The sequence below is a fragment of the Nothoprocta perdicaria genome, unplaced genomic scaffold, assembly GCF_003342845.1.
Source record: "Nothoprocta perdicaria isolate Ctin4 unplaced genomic scaffold, notPer1 scaffold_13, whole genome shotgun sequence".
In the NCBI taxonomy this organism is placed as follows: Eukaryota; Metazoa; Chordata; class Aves; order Tinamiformes; family Tinamidae; genus Nothoprocta; species Nothoprocta perdicaria.
This window is the reverse complement of record NW_020454427.1, coordinates 1377343-1399512: the sequence shown is the minus strand read 5'-3', so window position 1 is coordinate 1399512 and position 22170 is coordinate 1377343. Positions and strand designations below refer to the sequence as shown.

The window sequence follows — 22170 nt, the reverse complement described above, 5'->3', positions numbered from 1 at the left end:
GTCATGCTATTAGCTATGGAAACCAGGACTGAGAAGGAAATTTGCAGCAGAGCTTAGAATTGAGCCTGCAACCTGTGTTACAGGCTTGTATCCTGTGTCTTTAGGTACAATATTCCCTCTTGAGTTAAACCTGCAGATTTGCCTCATTCACTATCATTTTTTCACATTGGGCATGATCCAATAAACACTGGATGTCAGAGGAAGAAGCTTTCCTTCTCATTTTTGAAAATTATTCTCTCAACATCATTCTAAAGCAGAAAATAATGTAATTAAGGGAAAATGCTCTCTCTGAGTTTTCAGARTATCTCTTACAAAAGAGTTTGTCATGTTACTGTCTTTACATAATTTAAATATTTTTGTTCTCTTATTATCTCTATGCTACAAATAACAGTAGCCTGGTAAAGATAACTAGAAAACTGAAGAGGTGAGCAGAGGACTACCCCTCGTATGTTGGAGATGAAAGGCACTGAACTAGAAAAAAAAAAGGTTAATAGGAATATGGCTGGTTGGGTTTTTTTTTTTTTTTTTTTTTGAATAGTCCTTATGCAGTTGGCTATACTATGAATAACTGCTTGGTTATGACTCGTTGACAATTTTTTAATTTTTCTTCCTCTTTTTTTCTTATTCATTGTCTTTACCCATTTTCTGTAATTTTTATACAGAAAATGTGTGTGTGTGTGTATATATACATATATATATGAAGAACATAACATCCTTCATTATTAATAAAGGCACAAGCCATGATGAAATATAATGACTAGCAAATAAGCTAGAAATATATGGTGTCATTATAAGCAGATAATATTTTTTTTAAATGAGGTGGGGTACAGAGGGTGAAAGGCGAAAAAATTTCTTCCAAGTTTGCAACATTTTGTATAACCCATCAGTGACGTGGCAGTTTCCTTTTCCTTGCTTTTGTGAAATGCAYTCTATACTTACCCATATTCTTTGTTCCTCATGCTCACACTTAAATTAATTTTTTTTTCACTTTATATCATAGCATATTTAGACTTTAAAAAAATAAGATATTATATAAGCTTAGAGTTAATTAGGGTTTTTCTGAACGTTTAATAGAAAATGTTAGCTGATCATGTAGATCCTGTACCTCTTGTTGAAGAGAATTTTTATTTCTATATTGTAAGAACAGGAAAGTATCAGCATGTATTTTAAAGACAGTATTGGCATGCATTTTAGTCACTGTCTGCTATGTGAAGTGCATAAACTTAAATTGTGCATGAGTAGTGTATATTTATTGCTCTTAATAGGCAATCTTACATTGACATATTTTAATCTACCGAATTTTGGTAACAAAGCAGGTAAATATGCCAAGATAAAATAGCAACTGTTCTGAACTTTGGGTAACTGGTCTGAGAGCTGCTTGGTGACGTGGCTGCTTTACTGTCTTGCAGTCAGTCTGCAGAGAGGTGCCMGGTTTCAGTTACATGGGTTTTTACCATTATACAACTACATAAAAATGCCCACATTTTTACATCCTTGATAAGTCACAGTTTCAGCAGAGTCACTGTTGAAGTACCTGTACTGAGAAACCCCCCTAGGAGGATATTTCAAATTGCATATTCCTCACCGTAATCTTATTTAAAATAGTTTCATTAGGATTGCTTCTACCTGATTGAAAAGGATTAAGCTGTGGCATTGGCGATATCAGCTGCTAGTGCTCTGAGAAGGAAGGTGGGCTGACTGCCTCCTACCTCTGCCAGCCTTCTGTTAGGTTTGACTTTCATGGTTGCATGCAGCACATTTCTTGCCATGACCCTGCCAGATGGAGTGGAGGCTGCTTTCAGAAGCCTGTGAAATGGCTCCCAGCCTCCTTACGAGTCACTCAGGTTATTTTTCTGAGTTTGCAATTGAGCTTTGCACATATTGTGGGAATTTCTCCTTCCTTTTAATATCCTTTGCTTGTSATGGTGCACAAGTTAACATGACTCAAAAAGGATATTCTAGCTGAGTTTTGGCTGTGTTTGTGCGCCAAGGAGATCCGTCTGTTCTATATTCAGCCACTCAAGAATGTGTTGACATGTCTTTCTTGAAACAGAAGACTATAAACTTCAGCTTTTTTGTCCTGAATAGAGCAAAGGTGATGTGCAGTGCTGAAGCACTCTGTGTCTAGATAATTTGAAATCGTATGTGTTTGTTTTAAATGTTGCTCTGTCTTGAGCATGTCTTTGGGTTTTGGGAACCCAAAATACTAATTATGTACAGGAAAATACACTGTTATAAGAAAACTATAGAATTTGTCTTTGAATACATAACCAAGTCTTAATCCAAATCTTAATTTTAACCTATTTGTGGTTCATGTAAGCCCATTTGTGACTCGAACAACGTAACCTCAGAGATCTAATGAATGAAAAACRTCTATGGTCGAATCTTGTCAGCTAATGAAGGCCAAAGTTAGAGAGGAAGAGACTGCGATAAAATTGTGAGGTTTTACCTGCAAAAAATTATTTTCTGAGTTTGTCGGTGTTGTTTTAAAGCATTCTTTAAAGCAAAGGAAATTGATATATAATTGTTTCCATTTGGCAGAAAAAATGAGGAACATATAGGGTGAACACATAGCTTGAGAAAGCCCAAACCAGTCAAACATCTGAATATTTCTTCTTTCACTATGCCCTTCTAATGGTTGATATGCCTTCCAATAGCTATTAATTTTAATAATAGCTATAATAGTTTTAACATGATCTAATTCTATATGTAAACTGGTCGCAATAGAGATGCAACTGGTAGACCATCAAATGCCATATATTAGAAGAAATAAGACCAGGAACAACTGAGTACATCAATACTCAGTATCAACTCCAGGTCCACCCAGAGTTGGATAATGGACTAATTCAAACTACCTCAGAGCAACAAGAWAATACAGTGGTTGGCAGGTGTAACGTGCAGCTTAGAAATTCAAAGTATCAGCAATGTCTGTTTAATATATCTGTCAAATAGCACTTAACAATTCCTAGGTATTTTTGGAAATATTTMTGTACAATAGCAAATGCCAAATACAATGGCATCGTTGAAACTGTGTTTCAGTGGAAGTGTTGAATGTATCTGAATTCTTTGCCCAAATAGAAGGGCAATGAATCAATTTAGAGATAATTCAAAAGGAATATTAAATAAGCAATAAATGGATATGTATATGAATAAAATACAYAGTATGCAGCTGCATAAAGTGGCAGAGTACTTGCATAGAGAAATGAATTAAAGGAAGAAAATAAATCTGAAAATTCATCTCCCACTAATTAAAAATTATTGATCAAGAAAAATTTTATTTCTTCTGTCTAGTCAACAGAACATATATTTCATGAGGTGAAGTGAAACATTGAATTAAGAATCAGCTGATATATATGTGGCTTCAAAGAAAGATATACAGACATTTACCTGAGAGGTTGACTTTGACCATATTCTCAAGAAACAAATGAAGAGATGATATGTCACAGCTGTTATAGCTAAAAATAGTTTTGCATATTTATAATAGCTTCCTTCTCAATGTGGCCTGCATTACTCATAATTTCATGCTTAATGAATAATTTCATCATTATTGTGTAACTCTTGCTTACCAGGGAGAAAAGAAATGTGCTAATGAGAAGATTATGCATTGAATTGTCTCTCTCAACTCTGATTTTGAAAACAACATGAACTCCTCATCATCTTAGGACCCACTTAGTGCTACTGCTTGGTCCTAAGCTGAGACAGTAGAGAGGTGGGAAATATAAAGCCCATACCTGAAAACAGTGCAGCCTGAATGTATAGGTAAAAGATGTGGATTTGTTTAACCTGACTTAAGTAACGTTATTAACATTGCTTTCCTAGAAGATCACTTTTACAAATGGGTATCATTTTTTTAGGGGGAAGGAGAAGATCTTTTTTCATATCTATATATCTATGCATCTATAAAAATATACAATTATTTTTAATTTAGATTTCTTAATTAAGAAGACCTGTTCTGTTATGAAGAAGTATTCTATAACTGCCAAGAATTTCTAGTATCTCTGTATTTGAGCAAGGGCATTTGGCAAGAGGTTTGCTTGAGTAAGTAGTATTCTCTTTATCACGGCTCTTGGGGGTGGGAAGATAAGAGAGGTAGAATGGAAGATATGCTGACCTTAGGGCAACTTCTGCACTTCATTAATAAGATTTTGTGCCTACACAAAAGTTAACCCACCAAATTTGGTGGGCTGKTTCCCAAGTCTGAAAAATCATAGTTCATGTGTTGGCAAGAGAGTGATAACCAAAGCGTGCAAACGTTTCTATCTAGGTCATGGCTCCGTTGGTGTAGGTGGAGCTGAGAAAGATTATCTGTGTGGTTAACCCTCTTGGTGGCTGGAGGTGACATTGAAGCCAGGTATAGGTCCTCACTTAAAAGGAACTAACACCGAGTCTCTGGTCTCAAGCTGTTTTCCGCTAATGCGCCAGTAGATGGCAGATGCAGTGTAGGGGAAGGAAAAATTGGGGACAAAATATAGGGAAAGCAGGACAGAGAAATTAGATGATCATGAGAAGTTTTTTTCTCTTGTTCAGAGAGCTCTCTTTTCCTCATGAACAAATAGTCTTTTTATAACTACCAAACTCTACAGTTTGGCACGAAGACTTTCCAAATTACAAAAGGATTTTCTTTCCAAGTGCGTAATGGGAGGAGTCGCAGAGAGGCCAGAGTTAAAAGGTTATCAAGCAGAGAAATATTTTTAAGAACAATCTGTGCATGAGAACGACCCTTTGAAAACATATTTTACAACATTGCCCAGGGAGTCGAGGAAGGGAGGCAGAAAAGGAAATCAGGAGGGCTTTTTCGAGTTTTGGAAGTGCATAATTTACTGCTTGAGTGCCTGCAGCCTGCCTGGCTGAATGTTGTGCTGTGTGTATTATCCATTATTAGCCCTGGTTTCTGCTCTCTAGGCTGTTACATTGACCAAGGACCACAGATCATGATTACTATCTCCTGCACATGCCATGTATTACTCATTAATTAAATTATCATTATTTGTTTAMGTCATTGTTTACCTCAGATAAGAAAGTGAACATGCCTCCTTGTTATTGATTGACAGGTTAAAATATATGCTGGATTTTTTTTCAAAATTGGCTTTATTTAATTTACTAAACTGGAGTGATTGTAGCACAGAAGCTTTCAGTAATCCCTTGCATTTCCACAAAGACTAGCATACAGTTAATGCTATAGAGCTGTACATCTGGATCCAAAACAAGAAAGATGTACGTGGGAGCATCTTAGTATAGCAAAGCTTCACTTGTAGGTAAACTGTCCTGTGCAATAGTTCAAGGTTTTGCCAGGGATTTCCATGCGTGTTCAGCTCATACCTTTTTCAGTGCTCAATTTATCAACAAATTATGTTTAAATCATCTTCAATTTAAAAAGTAAAGAGAATGAGTGAGAAAGATATTAACAGTTCTAAGGTTCCTGTGAGAAGCTGTGGTCACCCCACTAGAAGGTAAGCACCACTGCTTGCAGACCAAGCAGAAGAGGTGGATAGGAAGGGTAGGATCATGCAAGTGGGAAGGGTAGGATCATGCAAGTGGGAAGGGTAGGATCATGCAAGTGGGAAGGGACCTCTGGAGCTCATCTAAGCTGCCCCCCTACTCAAATCTGAGCCAAGTTCAATGATCAGGTTGTTCAGGGCCACATCTCTTTGAATTTTGAATATCTCCAAGGATGGAGGCTCTATAACCTCTCTGGAAAATGTCTTAGACGACAATTTTATGGAACACACTTTAAGCTTGAGTAATTTGGAAGTGATGTTCAAAGAATTGGTCTTGTTCTGCTCCCTGCTTACTTTATAGTCTAGTTAATTACTGCTCCTTCCTTGACCAAAAATACTTGTTCCGTGCCTTATTAAATTACTCTGGGAAACTGATTTGAGTTAAAATGGCAGTAATTGATCTGATTCATTCTCTAACAGCATAAGGTGTCAGGTTGGCACAAAAAGGGAGGGAAGTCATGTGAAGTGGAATTCAGAAGTTAAGTTGGGAATGGGTAGGACAACTTTCTGGGGGCAATATCAGCTCATGCCAGCCTTGAACTGCTTGTTATATGGCATGTTAGATGGTTATTTGTAGTATGGAGACTGTAGCAGAACAAAAATATTAAGCTATAACATGACATTGATAGTGACGTGACAAACACTTTTGTAAGAAATACTCTGAAAACTCAGAGCATTTTCCCTTAATTGCATTATTTATTACTTTAGAATGATATTGAGAGAATTATTTTCAAAAATGAGACAGATTTTTCCTCTGACATTGTGTTTATTGGATCATGACCAAAATGAAAAAGTGAGTGAGGTGAATTTGCAGATTTAACTCAAGGGAAGAGTGCACCTAAAGATACAGGATACAAGAGTTACGTGGTTCAATTCTAAGCTCTGCTGGAAATTTCCTTCTCAGTCCTGGTTTCCTTAGCTATTAGTATAACAGTATAACTTTTTCTCCCATGTTTTACCTGTTTTGTCCAGCTGGACTGTGAATTTTCAGGGACATAAGGCTGCCCATCTGTGTATGCTTAAACAGTATCTGATAACAAAAAAACTCCCCCTTGAAACACACGCTGATCTCAGATGGAATTAATRAATAGCTTTTCTACAGCTTGTTTTCTTGATGATGTGAAATTGAAATCTCAAACAACCCCATTTATTAGGGCCATAAATCCGAAAGTAGTTATGTGATATTAATTAAATCCTCCCATGTAGCTGTTCTTAGTCTCCCAAGCTCTTAAAATGCTGTTCTGCCTGGTGTAGTAGTATGGTTGTGACAGAGAAAGACTTCACGAGATGTGTCACTGTAAGTAACTAATGCTGGTTGTGGGTGTTTGTTCTTTTGTGGACATTTCCTCTTGTGACATTTATATTTTGTGGAAGTCTTTATTGTTAGAAAATCACAAAAAGTATTAAAGACAATTAGAACTAACAGTGGCTGGTGTGTCAGCTTGTAACCTCAATTTGTTTGATTTCAAGGCTGTATAAATGCAAGGGATAATCTCAGTTATCTCTCTTCCATAATTTTTGTGTGTTTCATGGTTTGTCTCCTTCCCACCAGCGGTTTCACACATCACCAGTATCACCACTCACATTACTGTATCACCAATCCATTTATTCTGCATCAGAYTTCATATCCATAAACATTTTTAGCTCATATGCTTATGAATAACCATGATTTCAGTGGCTGCTGAGTTTAAAAGCCAAACCCTAAATCTACTTGAATAATTGTTCACTAGAAAAGCTATTAAATTCTGCAGCAAGAGGAAAATAATTGTCAAAAGAATCTTTCTTCTCTTTGCTACTTCTAATATACTACTTTGATATTTTTAATGCTCAAAACAACCACTCCAGTGACTAAAGAAGTTCCCTAATGAGTCCTGTGAATGGTAATGTGATTGCAATAAGAAGAGTCAGTTTCATAGAAGTAATAATTTCTGAAAAGAACCTAGTAAAAAATGTAAAATGCTTTTGATTTAAGCAAGTGATAAGAACTATACACACATGATCAAATTAGGCGATTTATATCCAATTTAAGTGGATATACCTGGAACTCCAGGTATTTGGAACAAAAAACAAGTGGGATCATCTGCTCTCAGGCACTGTGTCGTCTTTTTCAAAGGATTATATTCAGTTAACGTAGTTTAAGGATGCTCTATTCAGTGTCTCAGCTTCAGTGAATACTTAATATAAAAGTGTTTTCCACCTTTTTTAAAGAGGCTTCTCTTCAGCTTTTCTGAAGATACCATATGCAAAAATAATAATAATAAAAAAGCTATTTCTTCTACTTACCCTGTTTTAATGAAGTGTAATTTTTTATTTCTTTTGCCATGTAATTTTTAGTGATAGCATTTACAAGCAAATGAAATAACTGATATGTGCATCTCTAAGTGTGGAGAAAACAGCTACAGAGTTAAAAAATTTTATTTCTGTTCTTTCATTGGAGTCCCATCTTCAACAGGAGTTTCTTTATATGAGTAATCCAAGGAACAGAATTCCACTCTAATGCCTTATAAACTCCTCTTGTCCCTGCCTTTGCTGCCAAATAAATTGTGATAAGGTTGTCATAGCCCTGCCAGTGTATTTCTAAAATGATTGGTCTCTCTGTAGCAGTAAATACTGACTAATCAAGATGCAGTTTTTTAATTATCTTTTCATCCTTCAGTAGACTAAGCAAACATATCCATACTAAACTTAATCATTATCCTGAAATATTTATGGAGCACACATGACTGAATATTGAAATTGGGCCAAATATTGCAGTAATCTGTGGATAATCCTGTATTTTCTGGTTTGTGAAAGTTTCTCTAGAGAATATAAATTCTGGTTAGTTTATTTAATCACTGCACAGTTGTCTTTTGGAAACCTAGAAATTATAGAAGTTATATCTATTGTGAATATATGCAAACATTCACACCGCACTGAAGCCCCTAGATTGAAAATTGCATAAACTAAGCAAGAGAGGTGAACTCTTTATATTTCTGATTTGCACATAGAATTAAATAATTTTAGAGGCAAATTAATCTACTGAAAGAATAAAGGAAAAAAAAAGAGCTCCTAAACATTTTAACTYTTTTTACCGTTTATATGAAAGTGTAACTTTATGGAGTTATATTTTAATATATCTTTTAAACTGTTATGTGTACAAATTTCCACTGCCATGAGTGGTTAAATGATTGAAAGACCTTTGGAAACCTGATCCATACATTGAACCTTGCTGCAGTTACATGTGCTGAAGTTAACATATGACTCTTTACCTGCCTGTTGGCCTTCGCCTCCTCTGACAGACAGGAGAAATGATTGGCAGAGCTGTCAGTCTCCAGCTGAAGGTGTCATGCTTTGAATTTAACAATTTAGGTGTGGATTAAGGAGGATAGCGATCAAATCTGAGTATTATCTGAGTTTTTCACACTCGTGTAAGCTTTATCTAGGTGTCCTCAAGCCCTCTTTTTTTTTTTTTTTTTTNTTTTTTTTTTTTTTTTTTTTTTTTTTTTGTGCAAATTGACACGTTTGTAGGTTTGTCAATTTGTAGGTTTGGTGATTTGTGTTGTCAAAACCCCTGCATTTAGGGAGTTTTCCAGGCCCGGGTCGGGAGATGAGCAGTGATGCCTGCTGCAGTGCTCTTGCTGTTTCCTTTATTTCTCTCCATATCCATATCTCTGTAAAAAATAGGAGAGTGTTTTAGAACATCTTTATCTGAAGAGACATTCCAGGTCAGACAGCAAACCTTTAATTTGCCAAGAGTGTGCTGAACTAGTTATTCCTGTCATCAGGAGAGACCATTTGTGCTTGGTTTTGCGCACAGCCAGATATGAACTGAAACTTTTTTTCCTTTCAACACATCGGAGCCTGGTGCCATAAAGTGCTATTTTAAAATATAAGTGCTTATTTTCAAGCAACAAGGAAGCTGCCAGCTAGGGAGCATCAAGTGAAGGTTAAAAGATAAAGGTCTTATATCTGAGATAACTTTAATACAGCAGCATTTAAAGGGCATTTGGCACTGTGTAAAAGTCCTTAGCATTACTTGAGACCATATCTCTAAAGATGGCTTTTCTGAAGTTGCTGTTACAACTGGAATGTGTGAATAAGAGTGCCAGCAGCACGTCCTTCTTGTTAACTGCTAAACAGAAAAACAACCGTATTTCAGAAAATGCAAGTCATTTCAATAGATCAAGGTGAAAAAGTGAGATTTTTGATGTTTTATTTTAAAAGAAGAATGCTTTTTTCATGCAAATGAATATTTTGCATTCTACTAATTCCACTAATTTAACCTTCTCCTAAAACATCTGGGCCTTTTTCTGTTCATTGGCAATCTGTCCATATTTTCATGACCTTTTAAAGATGATAGAGATCGGCCTTACAAAAACATTGATCGGTGCTTTCCAGCTGCTTCGGCTGCAGCTTGTGGGATCCCATGGAATTCTATAGGTGAAAATGCTCTGAAGCATTTTTCAAGGAATCAACTCTTTCCACAGAACAATACCTATAAGCTTCACATCTTTCCGTATAAGTTGCTCCTTCCATTGAGGATTGGTGGACATTTTCTACTTTAAAGAGTTCTGTTGCCTGTTCAAATACGACACCTCAAACCATTCAGGTCAGTGCAACACTTGTTTAGATAAAGTTCACTTCAGTTATATTGTTTCCTCAATGAAATCTTGCTGGAATTTGATAATAAAAAATCCTCTGTGGCAATGGTCATGGCAGCTGATGATTATGATGGAAGAACAATTTTTAGCTACAAGTAATTCTCCAATTAACGTTTATTTACAGTGCAGTTGATAATAGCAGCACATGTCTCTGAAATTATAAATAGTGAAGGCGATGGACRTTCATAGTTATTTATAAATTGTGTAAGAAAATAAATGCTGCCTTAGTGTTGGTGCTCACTGTTAAAAATATATTGTTTGACAACTATTCTAGTTAGATATGTATGTGACTTCTGTTTTTTGTTATAATTAATAAATTTAGTTTAACTTATAAATTATGAATGTACTTTGGCATCACAATCTTTTGCTGATAATTTTTAAAGAATATTTTAAGGTATGCAGAGAGCACTAAAGTGTATTCCATGAAGAGATTCACACGTGCAAGTACCAGCTTCCTGAGAAGTTTTACWCATAATCTCTGTTACAGTTGACAGCTCTGTGAAGTGACAGAGAGAAGTACGTGTAGAGCTGGAGACACTCTATAGTTACCTATTTTAATTTCTCCTTCTGTGTACCTGCGGAGATTAAAGAAAAACATATGGAATTATGTATCTCAGAATAAGAAATGGCCAAGAATGCTTTATTTAAACATGTGATATTTTAAAAATCACTTTTTTTTTTTTTTTTTTGGTACAACTCAAGTTGCGTTCTGGTATTTTGCTCTGTTTCCTGGCACTGAGTATGTTTTGTGTTCTTGGGGAAAGTCAGCATAATAGCTCATAAATTGCTCATAAAATTTAGGTGCTTTGGTTTACTACAGCTTATCTTTAGTGGGCACTGGTTCTCTCCATGYGCTGGTCCAGCTCACTTAAGTTGTTGAAAAACTTACCCGATCAAACGTATACAGAGTTTTCTGTCAGGTTAGTGGTTTTTCATCAGCTCATGAAACATCTGGCAAAAGTCAGAGGGAGGAGGACTGCACAATTTCGGGGAAGAAGATAAGGGAACAAGCTTTCTCCTGCCTTGTGTCACTACCTTATTACTTTGGTTCAGCTGTTGATAAAATCTCAGTATCAACTTGCACAGTTGAAATATTAACTCAGAGCCTAATTCGGACTTAAATTTTGCCTGAAAGACAGACTTTATATAAACTTAAACGAATAATGAAACAATGGCTCTAGGTCATCTTTTTTGGTACTGTATAGAACTTAAAATTCTTCTTTTCTCTCTCTCTTTTTTTTTTTTTTCTCTTTTTGAAAGTTTCCACACCCATTAGACTAATAATCTTTGGTATCTTTGTTCTCTGTCTCTTTTCTCCAGTCGAGGCCTACTACCCTGCAGGACATTTTGTGAGGCCGCAAAAGAAGGCTGTGAGCCAGTCTTGGGGATGGTAAATGCTTCTTGGCCGGAATTCCTCAAGTGCTCCCAATTCCAAAACAAAACGGAAAAYGACACTGCCACAAGAGTATGCTTCTCGCCACACCAAGAGAAAGGAAAGCAAAGTACGTTTCCATTTTTAACTGTTAACCATTGTTCAGAAGTTACTAGTTAATAATGTATTTGTCTTGTTCTGTAGGACAGACTCTGGGGTGAAATTTATGAGTTCTGGTTCTGTTGTTAAGTAACTTCAGATTACCGTGGTAAAGTTAAAGCCTCATTGTTAGAAATTTTTCTAAGACATTTATTGCTTCGAGACTGTCTTTTGTTTTGCATCAGAAAGTCCCATCTGTTTCAGGGAAAGAAGCTAGACAGAAAAGGCCCTTTAAAAGAAAGATCTGATGACTTTTTTCCTTCGCTAAACTAGTGATCACTAGTGATTGCTTTGGAGCCTGAACTTGATACATAGGCCAAATTTCAAATGCATCTCTGGTCCTTGCTGTAAAAATGAACCCAAAGCCTGTCAAATTGTAAACTTGTCCAAAATCAAGGTTCTGATACACCCACTAGTGTATGCTGCTTAGAGCTCTGTGAGTGAAAGCCTCCAGACACCTCTTTAAATATAAACTATTTTCATCTCGGAGCCCCTGCTGTGTTCTCTGGATCTAAATCTAGGTGAGATCAGACCTGAAAACAGCAAGCCTGGCTTTTTGTTTTTTCTCATTGATCCCCTTGTTGGGTTTCTCTTGTTTTGTGTTTGTCTATTGCTAGTCCAGACAGAGGATGGTCCTTTACTGCTGATACGCAGCATCCTTTGAGCCTAAGGGCTTGTATGGTCAGTCTGTAGATTGATAATAATAATAATAATAAAAAAAAAAAAAAAAAAAAAAGAGGTGATATACTGAGAATAAAACAAATAAACTAGCAAGTTATATATAGAGAGTTACCTTAAAAATATTTATGAGGTTATGAAGTGGGTATTCACAAGTTAGGTAATACCACAGTTAGGAGTGTTTGTAGACCCTTGGTTATCTCCTTGCATTTTCTGAATATGCATAATACTGCAGCCTTTAAATACATGATCAATTTTCTTTCCTTTTTTTCTGAGTGGGATTCCCTTGGCCTGTAAGGGCACGTGTTGAGGAATCATGAAATAAAGGAGGTTGTTGTTCCTACCTACCCTCACCTTTGGGAAAATTAGTAATGTCTGTGACRGGGAAATGCAGAATGAAGGATGAAGGGCCGTGTCTTGTGGAAGACATTTGAATGCCTTCCAGGAAAACTGAGTGCTATCCACAAGTCTCCTGCAGAGTTATTAAGGGATTCTGGGCCAGTTGCTGTAATGAAAGCCACTGGGAGTTGTGTTTTAACTATATGAGATAAATACGTGCTACATGTGCTGAAAAACTAGGGCTTATGGACCGTTGCAAATGGGAACCATAAGTAAGTAGATATAAACATGCCTAATTTCTTCTTATCTCAATTTATCATGTGTAAAATGGGAATAAAATCCTCCTTCTACCTCACAGCAGTATTTTAAAACTAAATGCTTTGCTGCCTTTGATACTGTAGTGATGAAAACCCTAGAAATTACAAATATAGTCATGGCAGGTGAAATAACAAATGAGGTAGGAGTTTGTATGATCAATGCATAAATRTGGTAAAGGGCTTATCCTGAGCAGTGAGGGTGAAAAAAAGGGGTGACCAGCCTATCCTCGACTGAGCMTGTTCATAGTTGGCACAGAAGGAGGTGCAGTTCTGAAGGAAGAACAGAACGTCGGATAACTAGGGCCTATTCCTGTATGGTACACATGCTGAGCAGGAGGTAAGATATAAATATACCTATTAACTTTTGGCAGATGAGAGTTGGCTGAAGTGTTCAAAAGCCCCATTAAATCTTGATGGCAGATTTGTAATTCATGCAGTAAATTGCATGAATTATAGAAAGTACACAGTGGAAATTACTGTTTCTCACCAGGGGAAAATATCTTGAGCTGTTCTTGAGATGAACTACTCCTACCTGACAGGCTGCAGAGGCCTGTACCATTTTTGGCAGATCTGACATTTTGTTGTTTAAAACAAATCACATCTTATATTAACTTGCTTACATTTGCTGTTGTTCATGATGCTGGATATGAATAATTTACATGTGGAGGAAATGATAAGACTATAGGGAGTGTTTTAACTTCTTTTGTTTAAAGGAATATTTCTAATGCTATGCCTTTTTGGCTGAAAAAAGTTAAAAGTCAAGCTTCCCCCAGGTTATTTCTTCAGAAAGAAGTTATTGTTGTGATTGGATATTTTTTTTTAATTTGTGTATTTAAAATAATTTATATACCTGAACGTAGCTGAAATAAAACAGCRGGAGTTAGTTTGCTGTTCCATTCCTTCTTACCTAGTGCTCAGCCCAAAGCACTCTTYAAGGTTTTCTTGGGGCGAAATTCCTGGAAATTCCCAGGGTGTGCCCTTGGCAATGTGTGCTGCTTATGTGTCAACCCTGCAGTTTTTCCTGGGCACTAAAACCTCCAGGCTGCATGCAGTAAAACACTCCTTACCTACATCCGACTTGCATGTACTTTGTTTGCTGTGTGGATGCATTTCTCCTGTGGGGGTTTAATTGATCCTTATATTTATTGTCCTTATAGTAATAAGATGTGGCTGATATACACACTTGTTTCATCAAAGTATAATTAAGTCCGAAACAATTCTTTTTGTGTGATGTTTTTCATCATACTATGGCCAAACACTGTGTGGCCAAACACTGTGCATTTTGAGGCTTTGAGTCAGGCTCTGACTGATTTTCTAGTTCGAATCCAGAGCATTTATTTCAGGGACAGTTATCAGCTTTYCTGGTACGCGTTTATTAGTTAGGAACTGCTGATACTGCTGTTCACTAAAAAGTGGAAGGAAAAATGGCACTGAAAATGGCATAACATAGCACTGTCTTCTGTATTATTAAACTCCTAAAAATTATTCTGGGAATCTTTATTCTTTTGCCTCTACAGTGGATATCCAGTAGCTGAAAAAATTAACTACTAAGAGCAAGAAAGCTGTAGGAATCCAGTTGTTGATACTTGAGAATAAATATTTGAACTGGTTTCACAGATGAGCAGTGAGCATGTAAGGGAGTAAGGGACAAATGCCAACACTGGTGCATTCATTCATTCCCCATTAATCCAATAATGAGTTCTTGTGGAACAAAAGTCTCAGAGGCATTCCTGGGGGCTGCCGGGCATCTCCCCACTCGCAGAARTATTTTAACTTTGTTTTTCTTTCTTTTAACCCTCTCTGTGGATCTCTGTTATTCTACTTGCTTTGACCAGCCTGCAGCTGATGCTATTAAACAGTGGGGGGAAAAAAATAACAGCACTGTGAACGAGAAATAAAGCAACAGAGTGAGAYGGCTTATGTTGAAGTGGGCTTCCTAGGAAAGTACGACAATCATTTTTAACAAATCTGGACCCTTAAACRCTTTGAAAAATAGTAGTGAATATTGATAATTTTGCGCTTTTCACAACRAAATCTGTGTGAAATCTATTCAGAATCAATCAATTCAGAATTGGCAGGCAGTGTTCGCTTTTGCATTATACTGCAGTGACTGTAAAATTATAAGTAACACATAGAACTCYTTTATCTGCAATCTAGAAAAAAATGGTGAACTTTTAACCCAGTGGTTATTGCAACAGTTTTTCAATTGGTATCATCTTTTAATTAAATTTTTCTGGTTAGATAAAGTTACAGTGATTGCTGCGTGGGAGAACTGGTACTGATGCTCTGGATAATCTTCTTGGCAAAAAAACAGAAATTAATTGTTACACGTGTTGATTTATGCCCTGAAATGTTCAGGGGAGTGAAAGAGCTAAATGCATGCATAACTGGAGTGAACCCTTTAATCCGTTTGAAGATGACACCACAGGAGCCCTTAGCCCATTTTAATCTGTACAAGGCACATTTAATTGGTGCTCTGCATTAGCAAGTCTAACAAAGGGCACATTTTTTATGCATGCCACTTTATGTTACTTTAAAAACATATAAGTGAAAGATGCTTTAATGCCACAATTATAAACCTCAGCAGTAGCATTTGTTTCTCTGACATAATAACAGCTTTCCCTTTACCCAGATTTAGCTTCAAGTTTTGCACTAACTCCACTCGTTAGTTCTAATTGTCTTCTGGTGGCTCTTATTCTGTATTGCCTTGTCCTGTGTAAGCTGCTGTACAGCAAAGAACACAGAAAAAAGACTCAAGATAATGAATACAACACATACAAGAAAAGGACTACTTTTTMCTAACAAAACATATGGTGAACTAGTACAGAGCCTTTGTTTGTTCTTTGTGTTAAATACCGATAAAAATTACTCTGACACTTCCTCCCATGGTGTCAGGTTTGTCTTCCAGGACACTGGAATGAATTTAGAGAACAGAAACACAGAGGCTAGTTATATACATCCAATTTAGAAATTAATTAAGAAAAATCTTTTAAAATCAGAAAAATACTGYCTTTTTTTGTGCCTTTGTATTCATTTAGTGCACTGGAAAGAAGATGGAGTATATATGAAATACCGAAACTGTTCAGTTGTAAAAATAGTGCTAGAAAAGATAATTTTTTGAGGGAGACAAAATATWTTTCAGGTTTCTGTGTCATTCGAGTAAACATTCACAGTCAAAGGAACTGTTTCCCTTAAGCATTTATTCATTACTTCCATTGACTCAGTAAATACTATATTTAATTTTGTCCTTTAATTTCTTTTTTTTTTAACTCCTCCTCTGTCCCCTCATCTCTGCCTCTTCCTACTCCTTGCCTGTTTATTTTCCAACTTGGAGTCTTCCAAAGGACTTCTTAGGTCACTTGAAATGACTGGAAGAGAGAGGACTTTGTGTTCTTCTCCCACAGGGTTTTGTATCCTAATGAAACTGAGCAATGGACTGGTGAGGAAGAAGTTACCAGCTTCTGTAAATCTGTGGTAATGGACAGTTACAAGATGCATATACCATACCCCAGGGTATATAGGATATAGGGAGCAGGTGACGAAAATCTGTGGGCAAGAGAACACAGGGATTCCTCTGGGTCCCACTGTGCTATTGTGAATGAAAGAATGGCAATGTTGTCAGAGCAAAAGTCCATCTAGGTTGCCACGCTGTCTTCAAAAGCTGCCAAAGTCAGATGCCTAGAGAAGAATAGAAGAACAGGGCAAAAATAAATGGTAATTTTTTTTTCAATTTGCTCCCGTAGTTTTCCATTGTTTTGAGATTCAAGAAATTGTATTCACCTTGTGACCCGCTGTAGTTTTTTCTTCTATTAATTAGCCTATTTATTTCATGAATCATGTAAATGTAAGCATTYGTAGTATTGTAGTACTACAATTACTATTGTAGTAATATTTGTAGTATTGCACATTTCCTAGCTTATATATGCATTCCTTGAAGAATACTGTGTTTGGTTTATTTTAAAGGCAGTTTTATTTGACAGCTCATAGTTCTTGCATAGGCATACACAATGCATATTGTTTCAACTTCATTTTGGAAAAAAAAGATCAGCACTTTTCATGACCATTTTCACAGATATGCAGTGTGAAATCTGTGAAATTTATCAATTGCTGTCCCCTGAAATGCAAGTGGAAGTCAATTTTGAGAGTTGTAAAGCAGCATTCTTTCTTCTTCGGTATATGCCATCTGTAGCTTCCCAGGGCCCTGAAGGCATTATCCTCAAGAGATAAGATTCCAGTAATCCAGCTGGGAAGTACAGCTCATAAGTGATGTTGTCATTTCACGGGCATTTTTGATAGTACACCAGGTGCAGGTAAAATAAAACACTTTTTTGCCRCCCAGTGGTATTTGCTTAGGGATTTTGGAAATTTTCCAAACAGTAAATCTTCCTATCAAAGGTCTGGAAAAAGGCACCAGCAAATCGTTTTTCTATCAAACAGAATTGCTTCCCTTTTCTTTGCCTACGTCTAACATTCTGTCTTCTTTAGGAGTTCAGATGTACGTATTTTTGCATGCTGATGTTGATAAAATGTGAGTTCTCAACACAGGTRCAAATAACTAACATTTCCCAATACATATCTAACTCCTCTAGGTTTTAGATCAGATATTGAAATTCATCAAAAGTGTTAGTTTTTGCGTGTAAGACAAGACTTTCCATTAAAATCTGATCTGTGGAGATGTGATCAAATTGTTAGACTCCTTAAATTTGTTAGGAAGCAGAAAATACATTCACAGGAGGTGTTCACAGCACATGGGTGCTCCTGCCTTAATCACTGCACTGTTTGCACCCACATCTCCAGTCATGTCCTATTAGAAGACTCCAAAAGGTGAGATGAATTTTTTCTTATAATTCCATTTGATTGCTGCTGGGTACTAAAACTGAGAGAAAATCAGTCCAGAAATGAGCGTGAGACTCCTGACTCTTTACTTCTGTCTAGGAAAAACAGACAAATGTCTGTCTTACCTCCTACCTTTGTTCTCCCAATTCATGTTGACCTGCCACATAGAAAGTAAAAGTGTGTTCCTGTTGTGCTGCATGCAACTTAGGCCTTGGGCTTAACATCAAGAAGATTCTTTTGATCTATTTGTGTTTTCTTTTGTTAAGGAGCTGGGAATTACATAGAAGTGCAAGTTAGAAGTTTCTGGTTGTAGAAACTGGGAAGTGTGCAGTGTATAAAGCAGGAAACTGGAAGAAGAAGAAGATTGGCTCACAATCAGGAAAATAGATGCTATCATAGAGAATGAGATTCTTTCCATACCACTGTTGTAGATTCCCTGTAGTGACCACAGCACTGGAATCAAAATGTTTGCAATTGTTTTTTTGCACATCGCTGATTAACTGGTTTCATAATTTGAGTACCTGGGATTTGATTTGCTACTGGCACATGTTCTTGTATGTGCATCTAAAGGAAATAGGAGCTATACATTGAACATAACCCCAGACTTTTAGAAAAAAAAGAAAAAATCACATACTGGTGGTCTCAGAGAGTGCAGTGAAAGTGATTATTCATCTTTTCTTACAACTTGAAAAATTTCTCACTGCATTTTTTTTCTTCTGTAAAAGTCAAATGTGAATGCTCTCATATTGTAATTAAGCCTATCCTATACTGCAGTTCAGTAGTTTGCCCTTCCAAAAAACGGTGAGGCTACAGGGCTCGCAGAGGCAGAAGTTAGCAAACATCTCCAACCATGCAGCCGTGAGTGAGGAGAAGCCCCTGAGAGCACATATGAAGGGTATGCAAAAGCATGGTGGTTTTGCCCTGCCTTGTCTCAGATAAAAGTTCAGATTTAAATGACATGAACAACTGAAAACTCTTTTTTTTTTTCTCAGTCATATATGTTTTGTTCACCTTCTTGCAAAACCAGAAGACCTCTTGAAGAAAAAAAAAATAATTGCCTATGTATTGTTGCCTACAGCATCCATGACCCCATTACACAATTGGAAAATAATGTTTTTATTGGAAAATCTAGGTCATGTGCTGCCCAAATAGAGAGCGCGAAGGGGAATATTACAGAAAAGATTTTGAAATTATTCATATAACTCTTTATTACAAGCACATGTTTCATACAAGAGTGTCAGTTGTTTAAATCTAGAATTGCTCTTTTTCTTGAGGAGAGTAAATTAATATTCCAGGCTTAGAAAACATGGAACTATGTTGTAAAAATAACCCACTGCTGTCAAAAAGTAAAAGGGGAGGCACTGAGTGACAGCATGTGTGTTTGTGTGTGTGTCTATTGCCATAATCTAATAGGAAGGAGAGTTATGACCAAAAATAAAATTGGAAATCTGGATAATTAATTGCACTTGCAGACAGCGTGAGCTGGAGCTATTTGTCATTTCTGAGAAACTCACTGTGCATGTTTAGGCATGTCCAGTGCTCACTGGTGCATCTTGGCATCCACCATGCACGCAGAGGTTAGCAAGACTGTGGAGAAGGAGCATTGTGTTGTTGTGCAGAAAGGCTGACCATGAATGGAAATGATATTTTTTTGTAGGCAAATTAAGGGTTCTTTCTTTAGTCTCCAGGACTTGTTTTACAGGTGTACTACTCTATTTTAGACTGCTTGTTGAGATCTTTTGAAAAAGTGTCATTCATTGCTGGCGATGTTAGATGGTTTTGTTCTGTATCAAAAAATTTCTTGTTTCCATTTGATGATGATCTTTTAATTTTTCCTCTTGGCCATCTTACATTCAATAATGTTCCTCTGGGAGCTATCCTGATATTTTCCTAAATGATATGTTTCACTCCCTCTGGGAAACCTGGATATATCAATTTATCAGGGTGAAGATAAATTCTTAAGGCTTACTACAGTGTTAACTTTATAGTACCAAAACTGATGACTTTTCAAAGATAAAAGAGCCTGAGAAAACAGAGAAGTCTCTTTTTTAAGGTAAGGAGCTGAGGCGCAGGTTAGCTAAGTTTTCCAAACTAATGAAAAAAGTTTGTGAAAGAACTGGGAAGAGCGCCTTTGTCTTTGGAAACCATAAAACATTCGTTGTTTCCTGTGAACGTCTTGGCTGATATAGGTCATTTTATATGGTGTTTCATGGTGGCTTATAAATCAGCCCTTTTTTTTTTTTATTTTTATTTTTTAGTTTTACTAGAGGAAATAATGATTTTTTAAAGAATTTCTATCTATCCTTGAATGATAAAACAATGAAAGATGTTTTATAAACCAGAAAATAGAAAAGATTTTAGGAAAAAATATTTACTAATATTTTAGCAGTCAAAATTATAWGATAATTCTTTATGCCTTTCTCTGACACTCTAGAAATCTACTTGTATAAGAGCTTTATACATGGATGTAAATATTATAAAGAAGGATTTGAATTTTTTATTCATCACCTGGTTTTGTACATGTAGTTGTAGAGACTTCTGGAGTAGAAAAATGATGTTTGATTGCCATGTGAATTCCACATATTAATCAACTAATGTTAAATATTTTATCCTGAGGAACTGCTATTTTTTGTAATAGCTTTGTGACTTACAGAGCATCTGAAGAAYGAATTTATTTAGGGCAGTGTCCTAACTTTGAGTTAGCAGCGATACAACTTAGCTATACGAGTATTGTTCTRACACATAATTTATATATAAAACAAGATAGTTTGTAAAGACTTTCTGTATCTCCTTGATATAGATGTTACTTCAGATACTCAATTTAGTTGTCAGTTATGGGTTTAAAGGGGATATGACCTTATGTAAGAGATTTTATTTCTTCTGTAGTCTGATTAGAGACATGTTTTCAGAAGACTGAATGAAGCCTTGCATTTGAGTCTGATGGAGCTTTGAAGACCTTCAGTACATAATAGTAACTAGTTTTCTGTAGTTAAAATATTATGTTGAAGGACAAGAAGAGGAAGAATTAAAAAGTATCATTTGGCTACCAAAATGAATTGGGCAGGTTTTGGTCCTGTTGACACTACATATTGTAAGGCAATGAAGTTTTATTAAAACTTGTTGTCAAAATGGCATAACATTTGATGCTTTAAAAAATAAGTAAGAATTCAGAGAAGATTAGRAAAAGAAGTTGACTTGTGTTTTGATAATGATATTGAGGAAGATATGTCATAAACAACTGTTTTTGACTACCATTCCTCAGAATGGGGAGAAGTAAGAGGGAGTTATAATAAAGACAAACTGTGGAGGTATTTCAGCTAATTCTCAGGGAAAATATCCTGCCAATGAGATCATATATAAACTGATCCCAAAGAAAGTATGAGAAACTCACACTGGTGACATATGACAAAACTGATCTGGAGAAAGCATTAGAGGCATAATACAAGGAACAGAAATCTTCTTCTATTCCATGCCACATATTCATAAAGAATTTGAAGAATTGATTTCATTTATTTATTTTCTTTTTAAACATTTGATTTTAAGAACAACTTCCATGAACCTCAGAGGAGACTAGGACTCATTAAAAATGCTTTAGTGATAACAAATAAGCAAGAAAGCTATGTCAGAGCAGGGATATAATCTAATTTTCTTTTTTCGAGCTGGGTTCAGATTTTCAGCATGAGACTTCTATTAACCACTTTGACTTGTGCATCTAATTTTCTTGTTTGTCATTGGATAAATCACCTATCCTTTGGCTTTTCATGGATTTTTTTAAAAAAGAGCGTAACACTAGCTATCCTCAATTGTAAAGCACTTTAAAATCTAGAATAAAAGTCATATGTATGAATATTTAAGAAAAAGTTTCCATTAAGTTTTATGATAAACATAAACGTCAATGAGTAATGAATTCTAGAATTTCTGTGAAACAGAAGCAACACATAAAGATTTCAAATTATGTCATAGTATGGACGGCTGATATTTATTAGTTCATTCTTTTCCTTCCTTTTTTTCCTTTCATCTCTTTGTATCCTGAAATCGTATCTGCACACTTCCAAATTTCATCAACATGTATCCAGATTTCTTCAGCATCACTTTTCTTTCCGTTTTGTTTTACTTTTATGTTTGCATTCTTCCAAGTGTGTGTAAAATTGTAAGAYTGAAGGCTGCAATCTGCAGTCTCTATTGTTCTTGGCAAAGTTAAATGCAAAGCTGAATTACAAGAGTAATTTCTATTGACAAAATGGTGACCTTTCATGAGCTTTCATTGTTTGAATTTACTGTTGTCACACGTTATTATGTTCAATAATTTTTATGTTGAAAAAATGTCTTCY

At 36.0% G+C, this 22170-nt stretch overlaps 1 protein-coding gene across 1 annotated transcript in view; it reads left to right on the top strand.

Annotated features, from left to right (window-relative positions):
• CORIN (corin, serine peptidase) overlaps positions 1-22170 on the top strand; it is a 110952-nt gene that overhangs the window by 37958 nt on the left and 50824 nt on the right. Inside the window, exon 6 of the mRNA XM_026033621.1 lies at positions 11459-11640. Coding sequence (XP_025889406.1) covers positions 11459-11640 — 182 coding nt within the window. The remainder of the gene's footprint in view (positions 1-11458; positions 11641-22170) is intronic.